The following is a 10081-nucleotide window of genomic DNA, read 5'->3' as shown; positions in this document are numbered from 1 at the left end:
GATGGTGGTTGAGGAGATGGTGGTGGAGGAGGTGATGATGGTGGAGGAGGTGATGATGGTGGAGGAGGTGATGGTGGTGGAGGTAATGGTGGTGGTAGGAGTGATGGTGGTGGTAGGAGTGATGGTGGTGGAGGAGGTCAAGGTCTTGGCAGTGATTGATTGCAATGGTCATGCAGTTGGTTGGCGCCAGGGGTGGAGGTGAAGGTCCTGGTGGTCTTTTTTCATAATGGTTATTAGTGCTCCTGACTTGATCCTGTTGCTAATGAGAATGCTTTTGAAGTTTTTCCATATGTTGCTGTAGTTCTGAGCAAATATCCTTTTCTAAGTTAATGAAATCCCTTTCTATTCTTAGAGTGCCAAGACTTCATGTCACTGATGGGCAGGTTTAGCAAACCCTCCAGGCTACTGGAGCACAGCTTTCCCTCATCACGGGAGGTTGGGTTCAATCTTCTTCAGGTAAGCTGATTTTGTGAGCCTGGGCCCTCCGGCTCCCTTTGCCTGTCTTTTCTGTCTCCCTGAAGTGCAGCTCTGGGAGCTGGGCCAGCGGGCAAAGAGGCATCCTGGTAAAAGCATCCCCTGTGCTCATGCTGGCTCAGCGCTTTCTTCCACATACTTCTGCTGCTGTTTCCGGCTCAGATCCCTGGGGGACCTGACTTCCCCCAGTTGTTCCAGACAGAGCTGGAGACATTCTGAGGCTGGGTGATAATGCCTGTGGCAGGCAGGCAGGGGGAGATCTTGATGCCCTTTATCCCTGCCCCCATCCCCAGGATGTGGCTGGAGGGGGGAGAAATGTTTCTGGGGAGTTGACTGGGGTGAGGAAGCAGAATCAGTAGAAATGACTCATACTCTGACTTGTGTTGGTTATTGGCTAAAATGAGTAGTTATCCAAGTTTGTGGAATCTTTTTGTTTGAACTAGAATGGAATATGGTTCATGGGATCTGATTGCCTCATTTTGCAGACACAGCAACTGCAAGCAAGGAGGAGAGAAAGTTGCCCAGGACTCAGGGACAAGCTCTGCCTCCTGACTTTCCCAGGGCCCTGACTGTGGGAGGGACCTGGAGGAAGAGGGAGCAGGAGAATGAGGAGCCTATGGTACCCATGTTGGCACCAGTCTGTTACTATTCCAGGCTCCTGAGATTTAGTGGGGACACCTTAGAGGTGTTCTTTCCCCTCGCAAGAGAGATCTAGGGTGACATGTGCTGTCAAACTAATGTGGCATGATGGTGTGACTAGGTCTGTGTCACCCTAGCTGTGGCTGCTGGGGAACTCATCTGGAAGATGACATTTAGGTGAAACCCAACTGGGGGTGGGGGTGGCAGGCTTGGGAAGGTCTGTGGAAGATAGTTCCTGGTTGTGGGAACAGTAGGTACAAAGGTCCTGAGATAGGAATGATCTGGGTGGGTTTGGGGGACAGTAGATAGCTGAGTGTAACAGGAACAGCCTGAGTGAGACCAGTGGTGGAAAAGACCTGGGTCAGGTTAACCTCAAGGAGGAAGGAGGATAGAGGGGGGAGGGGGAGAGGTTATAGAAGCTGTTTCTTTGCGAAAGGCTGAAGCCTGCCTTTCCTGATTCTTCCCCTGCCCTGTGGTAGGGCCAGTCCTATGGAAGAATGTGTGTTCGGCAAGCACCTGTGGTATACTCAGCTATGCTGGGCATGTCCTGCCAGCCATCCCTCCTGGGGAACCCAAATGAGGAAGGGGTGAGAAAGTGGCTCAGAGCACTCAGCATAGGCACAGGCTCGTTCCCTGGGGACCCTGAGCTTGATTAGCTGGACCAGAAAAGGACTGGCCATGCTAGTAGACGGTCCTCCACTCAGCTCCCCATGAAGACTGGGAAAGGTCGGAAGGAGACTCAGATCCTGAGGCTGCCCAAGTCAGATTTGCCAGGAAGCTGGGCTGGGCTGTCCCCAGCCTTTGGAGGTTAGAGTGGATGAGCACTCCCCTGATGGGGGATGGTCTCTGGGGGCCCTGCTGTTGTGGGAAAATGAGCAGGATCCCGGGGCTGAAGGACCAGTGGGGCAGTGGGAGGTGCTCCCATCAAGCCCTTTGCTCAAAGACAACAAGCTTCAGGGATGCCTGGGATTCCAATGGCTTAGTCATTGGTGGTCAGCAGTGCCTTATCGCCTCTGTGTGTAAATGACAAATCTCCCTGGGAAAAGGGGTGAGAAGAGGAAGTCCCGAACCCAGCAGTGCATGGGTTTTATAGACTGTAAGAGACTAGGTCCTGATGCAGGACAACAAAGAGGAGTTAGGGCCTAGAGCACCCCCTTTGAGTGAATTGAGACCTTTATTTGGTTACACACTGCCTACCTCCTCCTTCTGCCCAGTTCTGCCTTCTTAATCTCCTTCCACAGGTGTGGGTGGATCCAGGAGCAGTCTCAAGGTAACACCCTGCTTAGGATAGCCATCTGGGGGAAATCTGAGCTTTAAAAAATGGTGGTGATGCTGATGCTGATGATGCTAATACTGGTAATTGTGGTGGTGAGGAGAATGATGGTGATGATAGTGGTGGTGGTGATGATGGTGCTCCTGATGATGGTGATGGTGGTGGTGATGCTGGTGATGATGATGATGGTGGTAGTGGTGGTGGTGATGATGGTGATGCTGCTGCTGATGGTAGTGATGTTGATGATGGTGATGATAATTGTGATGATGTTGATGACAATGATGATAATAACGATGATAATGGTGATGGTGGCAATTATATCCAGTGTTTGGTCTGCCATAACAAAATACCACTGACTATGTGGCTTTTACAGTAGAACTTTATTTTCTCATAGTTCTAGAGGGGGAGCAGTCCAAGACCAAGGCTCATGTGAGTTCAGTTTCTGACAAGGCCTCTGATGTGGTGTGTAGATAGGCACTTTGTCTTTAACTGGCCTTTTCTTTGGGTGTGGAGAGAGACCATTCTAGAAGACCATCAGTCCTGTTGGATTAGGCTCACAGTTTCATGACTATTTAACTTTAATTGACACCTCAAGACCCCATCTCTAAATGCAGTTGTACTGGGGGCTAGGGATGCAGCATTGAATCTGAAGGGACACAATTCAGCATACAGCAGAGTTTTAAGACCAGGCCTGGGGAACAGCAGTTCCCCATGGTTGGCCAAGTGTGATGGAGCAAGCTCGTCTGCCAAGCCATGTACGACAGAAGTTACTGGTGTGTCGCTGGCATGGTGTAGCGAGGCAGAGGGTTTGTATAATTTGGAGGCTACACTGTGGGCACTGGCTCCATGCAAAAGACACCCAAGGTTGGAAACCTTGAGATTATGGTATTTAAAAATAGCAGTACTAGCAACAGTAGTCATGGCAACCATGGTTACTCTGAGTAATGGCAGCCATAAGAGCAGCAAAGACAGTGAAGCAGCCACAGCAGAGCATGTGGATTCTGAGCCAGAAGGTATCACGCTAGGGTTCTGCCTCCACTGACTCCTGGACAGATGAACTTGACCTTTGACACAGCACTTCACCTTTTCCTTTGTCTGTAAAATGGGCTATTCAGAGTGCTTCAGATTTGTCTGCACAGAGCTCTCAGTTCCAGGGTCTGGTGTGTTGTCAGGGATGAAGAGTCATCCATGAAATGGCAAACACCATAGCCGCAGTTAACACATCTTCTGTGCCATGTGCTTTATATGCATTATCTCAGTTAACCATAGTTTCTCAGACTAGGTAGGACTGTCCTCATTCCCATTTGATAAATGAATAAACTGAGTCTTGGAGGGGTTGAGTTCAAGGTCACAGTGGTAACTAGCATTTGATCCAGCACTTCTAGCTCCCTGTATTCTCCTGAGCTGTTGCTCTCCTGTGGGAGATAGTTTTCTGAAGTGGTCTTTGAGGGTTGGCTGATGTCTCATCGGAGGGTGGGGAAAACAGGTCAAGAGCCATTGGTAGGTAGTGAGTTCCACACATCTTTTGGGTGAGGCTGCAGAGATCCCCTAACTCTACCAGGATTCAGTGGGACCAGGAAGTGAGGTTTTATCAATGGACACAGTATCTGCACTCTTGTTTCAAGGTGGTCTACCAGGGTCATCAGGAGGAACCTCTTATTTGCTTATTTTTAGGAAAATGTGTTAAGAGTGACAGATGGCTTTTATAGGACACTGCTTACTGTGAGTCTCTAAAACCATGCATTTTGATGGGGTCCCACATGGCCTAAATCTAGGAACAGTTTAGAAAGGTTAAATGAGAAGCACGGCCATGGCTGTGCTATGGTGGTGGGAAGGGAGTTGGAGGTCAGGCTGTACCTGATTCAGAGCTCCATCCTAGCTTACTGTATTAGCTACTTTTCTGCTGCTGTAATAAAACACCACGACCAAGGTGATTTATAGAAGGAAGAGTTTATTTTGGCTTCTGGTTCCAGAGGGTTAAGAGTCCATTATGGTGGGGAGGCATGGTAGCAAGCAGCAGGCAAGGTGGAAGGAGCAGGAAGCTGAGAGATCACATCTCCAATTGCAAACACCAAGCAGAGTGAACCGGAAGTAGGGTGAGGCTACACACTCTCAAATCCCGCCTGTTGTCCCATACCACCTCCAGCAAGGCTCCACCTCCTAAAGATTCCACGGCCTCCCCAAACAGCCGGGGACCAAGCATTCAAATACTCAGCCTTTGGGGGACATTCCTCATTCAAACCACCACACTCATGCTGTTTGCGCTGAGGCTAGTTATTTCATTTCTCTGAGTCTATTTTCCATCCATTCGCCCATCAATCCATCCATGAGCCCATTGCAGACCCTCAGGGGACACCCTACCTCTAGAGCATCCAGCTTACATGGGTCCCTGGATGACTGAGTCACAGCCAGGGTGAGGGCCCATATTTCTTCCAGTGTTATTTTCAAGGCAAGGCGAGCCTCTGACACCCTCAGAACAGTGATCTGTCAGGAGGGAAAGGGGCGTAGGTTCTGGACGGCTCATTCCAGGCTGGCTGGCTCAGCCCAGAGTTGGTTGGCTCTTTGAGCCAGTGCCCTTGTTTAAAGGTTCGACCACCTTAGGGATGACAGGAAAGCAGGGGCCAACAAATCTGAGGGACCTTGACAGTTTACCTTGTCTGTCAAAGCCTGTCATGGGAGCCATGCATGGTGGTGTATGCCCATAATTACAGCACTTGGGAGGCTGAGGCAGGAGGATTCTAAGTTCGAGACAACAACAGAAAACAAAAATAAACACCTTCCATGAAGAGTTACTTCAGGGTGCTGTGACCTACTCAGAGACTGCAACATGCTCTGTCACTTAGCCTAGTGAGGGCTACAAGAAGCCCTCCTGCAGCCAAAACCTGAGCCATCTGGGGAAAAGGGCCGTTTTAAAGTAAAATGTACATTAAAGAAAAATGTAGCTATCTTTTAGCTGCACCCACTGCATTCTCAGGGTCGGGCCATGCTGGTAAGGCTGTTCTGGCAGTCTGTGGGCCACTTCTGATGTGTGGAATACAGAGGGTGTTAACTGGGACAGAAACGTCTCATTTTAAAATCACAAACAACAGGCGTGGGGAATTGTGGCATTGCCACATGTAAGGAAGGGAGAGACCAGCCCAGCTTGGAGGGACTGTGAATTACACAGCAGAACACACCCCAGAGGACAATTTGACATGGCTCCACCCAGGGGCTAATTTGAGATTCTGATGGATTCTGGCCTGCGGTCTCCACCAGGACTGTGGAGGGAGTGGCCTTTGAAGTTCTGCACTGTCCACCAGAACCCAGAACACTCTTAAACAAAGGAGGTATATTTAAGAGGCAGCCTGCCTATGCCTGAACAAAAAAGTCACCATCAAAAAAACAAACCCTGCTTGCTTTTGAAGTTCACTGTGGTAGTCCTTATCATGTTGTCACCAGAAAACTGGGCCCTTTACAGAACGACGTGGCTCTGGGTAGGTAGTGAGGGCAGGATGAGTACCGGCTATCCATGCCTGAGTCATGCTGTGTATTTTGAGTGAGGGTTTCTGTAGCCCAGGCTGCCCTCAAATTTGGTCTGTGTAGCCCAGGTTGCTCTCAAACTCTGGTCCTCCTCAGCCCGAGAGATGGGTTTTTAGGCAGGTGCCACCATACCAGTGAGCAAACTTGGGGCGTGGGTGTATGTGTTCCAAGTGAATGGCAAATGCCCCACCCGCACAAGCAGTGACAAGCCTCTTGGCTCACTGCTCACCACGCAAACCTAGAAGCAGGCTATCGGAACCATCTACCCAGAGGAGACAGCCTGGGCCCGGAATTCTATCCTCTAAGCTCATTCCCCAAGGCACTTTTCATGTTTGGTCCACAGGTTTTCAAGTGTCAACATATCTCAGATCAATCTCTGCATTTCACAAACCAGTGAAATGACAAAAGGAACTTCTGAGACTCATTTCGAATTGAATATTACTTTGTAAAGGACAGTGAAAAGCATGGCCATCTCCTTCCACTCTTGTTCCATAAGCACTGTGGCTCTGGAAAAGTCTGCTGAAGGCCTGTGCTTTCTGGTGTCCTTGTGGTCTGGTCTTAGGAAGTGAGGTGCTCTGGGCAGCATTTGGGGGCGAGTGAGGGATCCAAGAAGCAGGTTCACTAGAGAAAACCATCATCTTAACATTCTTTATTATAATATATATGCAGATCTTTTAAATATACAGTAATCAGTTCCAGTAAACAATCAGAACCAGGCATTCTCCTGGCACTCTTCATCCAGATTCAGGTACAACTAGCTGTAGCACTCCATCCTCGACTATCAAAACTTAACACTTCAGCTGAGGCCACACACATAATCCAAAATATAACTGCATTAAGGTGGCAGAAGTGAGCTGAGAGAAACCACAGGATCCAGAAGAATTAAATGATGCATTTTGCTTGCATTAGAGTCAGCAACACGAATGGCGAACACTGTGTGTCCTGTAGCTTCCTGGATGTGTGCAGGGCGGCAGGGAACAGCTGCCGTGAGCGGCTGGGGCTCCACGGGCTCACTGCTTCTCTGTCTCTCCCTTCTTGGATTGTTTCAGTTTGTAATCAGCCAGGGCGGCCTTGATTGCGTCCTCCGCCAGCACTGGAAGGCAGGGAAGATAGAAGGTCTAAGTCTCTAGACACTGGGGAGGTGCTCTTTATTACATTTTTAGAAATATATATAGTGTACACAGGTGTGAATGTATGTGAATGGACATGCATGTGTTTGGAGGTTAAAGGATAACCTTGGGTAATTGGTTTTCTCCATCCATTAGGGGATTGAACTCAGGTTGTCAGCCTTGGCAGCAAGTACCTTTGCCCACTGAGTCAGGTCTCTGGACTGGAGAAGTGGAGCTGGGGGTGAGGAGCTAGGTGGTTTCTGGGTCCCACTATTCCTGTAGGTGGCTTTGGGGATACAGACTGGGGTTTATATACCTGGGATTCTCAGCTAGTCAAAACTCGGACAGACACGCCTTTCTGGCTGGGACAGTGAAGGTACTCCCAGAAAGTACCTAACACCTAGTAGGGATACAACGGATATTAGTTCCCGTCTGTTTCCTGGAAAGTCCAGCCTGGATGTTGCAGGTGGTGGTGAAGCTCACTGGCCCAGCTCAAGCCATGCTGAGCTGCTGATGGCAGAGGCCTGCCCATCACCCTCCTGTGACTCCAACCTTAAAGACTTCTATTTAGGAGATGGTATTAAAAGTGAGGCTATGTGGGAAGGCAAAGGTTGGGAGAGCTAGAGGACATCGGAAACCTGTGAACAGCAGAGAGTGTGAGCTGGAGTCTCAACCTGGAGGTCTAGCTAAAAGGCTGGTTTTTCCTCAAACTGTGAAACTGTTTATAAACTATGGCCTTTCCTCTGGGCACTTAAAATTCCAGTGCAAGGGGAATGAACTAGGTCTCAGGGGGTGTCCTGAAGATGGTGTCAGAGTGCCCCAGCCCAGTGCTGGCTCTTCTCCTAAGTCTTCTAATCTGGTCAGTAAACCTCCATCAATGTGTGAGGGTGAAGCCTCATTCCTTCCTTCTCTGAGGAGGTTAAGAGAGGATGGGGAAGCATTAGATTAACTGTATGTCCTGAGGTACGTGGGCTTTCTCTTAGTATAGTGCAGAGCAGGTATTGCACAACCAGCTTAGTCACTCCACACAGATGCAGACCAGGCAAAGCTAACATGCAGACGGGAAGTGAAGAAATGCAGTGGACAGGAGGGTGGCGAAAGCTGATTCTCTGCTCGGCCTTGCTTGGTACAGTGTTCTGGAAATAGCACAGATTCTGATCAAAGATCCAGGCTGCTGTCAGCTGTGAAACAAGTGCTTTCACCCTAGCCTCACCTCCTCATCTCTAAGAGGGGAATAATGCTGCCTACTGGGGACTTGGGGGTGTCTCTTACTCTCCTAGCACAATTCCCTAGAGCCCTGGGCTGTGAGACCACAGCTCTAACCCCCTGAAGGTTATGACAGCAGATGCCATGAGCCCGAATTTTCTGAGGCTCATACAGGTGGACTCCTAAAAGGATTCTGTCACCACATGAGTTAACTGCCAAGGTCGCAGTTGCATGGCATTTGAAGCAGACTCACTGGAGCAGTGCAGTTTCACGGGAGGAAGGCAGAGCTCCTTGGCGATGTCTGTGTTTTTGATGGTCAAGGCTTCCTCCACCTGAGGCACAAAGGAAAGGGGGCATTTTAGGGAACTTTATTTTGCCAGGGTCAGGCAGTGAAAATGGAAGGCAGGCGCTCTCCTCAGGACAGTAACTCAAAACAAAGGTGGAGGACCCAGGGCCCGAGAGGACTTCCCTGCAATCCAAGGCTGCAGCTGCACTCTCCAAGGGGGTGGACACACACCTGCGCTTTCTGGCTAGGTAAGCAACAACGGTAAGACCCTCTGCTGGATGAAAGTAGGCACTGTTAGGCTGCTTCAGTGGCCTCAGGCTGAGGATGCCTGGGCACCGGCTGAGAGCTCTGGGGATGATGGGAAGCAGCCAGTGAAGAATAGAGCCCAGCATTAAGAAAAGTCAGTCTCCCTCAGATGGGAGATCTCAAGGTTAAAGAAAGGCTCTTCCCACTTTTTACAATTTTAGAGTAAGAGTTTGAAGAAATCACAGTTACTTTTTTTTTTTTTTTTTAAGCAAGGTCTTGCTATGTGGTCTCAGGCTGCCTTTGAACTCATCGTTTTCCCGCGTCAGCCTGTTTTTGTGTGCATGACTTACAAGACTAGACCCTTTAAGAGCCAGGGTTGCAGAGAACTCAATTCAATCTATGAAATTTGGGAGCAGCCTTACCGTCTTCCCCTTCACCCATTCTGTGGCTAACGAGCTGGAGGCAATGGCAGAACCACAGCCGAACGTCTTAAACCTAGCGTCCACGATCTTCCCCTTTTCGTCCACTTGAATCTAGAAAAGAGCCAAGAGTTGAGTGTTGATTCCTGGGCCTCCCTCCAGAACCCAAGACCCTTTACAGGGGTGCAGGTGGGGTCTTCCTCATGACTCCTGGCTTGCTGTCCACACCATTAGTTACTGCTTTGCTTCAAAGAGCTTAGTGATAAAATGGAAACTTAGAAACAACTACCAAAGCCTAGATGGTAAGGACCAGAAGGAAAATGATGCCCTTTATCCTACTTTTCTTGTATTTGCAACCCCAGCCTGTTGTGTATGAATGCCTACTTGCAGAAGACTACACACAGCTGTTGCAAGTATCTGCCTCCTTAGTCACCAGGAGAGCCTGCAACCAAGGTCTCCTTTAATAATTTTTTCTTGGGTACCAGACAATACTTAGTGATTCCCTTGTACTTCGTTTCTGTTTTCCAAGATAGGCATGAGACAGCTGGTAAGCTACCCACCTACCACAAAGGAGACTAGACAAAGCTATGGCTTGCCCAGGGGCAGCCACCACCTTTGCTCTCCTTTTTCTGGGAAGGTTTGGCCACTGTAGTCCTTGACTCACTGGAGCTTCTTGGAATTTCCATTCAGTCAGTAAAATTCACAGAACCTTTCACACACTGAAGGTTTTTTTTTTTAATTTTTAATATTTATTTATTAATAAGGAGACTAGACAAAGCTATGGCTTGCCCAGGGGCAGCCACCACCTTTGCTCTCCTTTTTCTGGGAAGGTTTGGCCACTGTAGTCCTTGACTCACTGGAGCTTCTTGGAATTTCCATTCAGTCAGTAAAATTCACAGAACCTTTCACA

At 49.0% G+C, this 10081-nt stretch overlaps 1 protein-coding gene across 1 annotated transcript in view; it reads right to left on the bottom strand.

Annotated features, from left to right (window-relative positions):
• Positions 1-6532: 6532 nt before the first annotated feature.
• Positions 6533-10081, bottom strand: part of Iscu (iron-sulfur cluster assembly enzyme) — a 9832-nt gene continuing 6283 nt past the window's right edge. Inside the window, exons 3-5 of the mRNA XM_008848948.3 lie at positions 9175-9285; positions 8474-8552; positions 6533-6998 (exon numbers count right to left, since the gene is read on the bottom strand). Of these exons, the coding sequence (XP_008847170.1) occupies positions 6916-6998; positions 8474-8552; positions 9175-9285 (273 nt within the window). The 3' untranslated portion in view covers positions 6533-6915. The remainder of the gene's footprint in view (positions 6999-8473; positions 8553-9174; positions 9286-10081) is intronic.

The sequence above is a fragment of the Nannospalax galili genome, unplaced genomic scaffold, assembly GCF_000622305.1.
Source record: "Nannospalax galili isolate Female #2095 unplaced genomic scaffold, S.galili_v1.0 scaffold103, whole genome shotgun sequence".
NCBI lineage: Eukaryota > Metazoa > Chordata > Mammalia > Rodentia > Spalacidae > Nannospalax > Nannospalax galili.
This window is presented reverse-complemented; position numbering and strand designations above follow the sequence as displayed.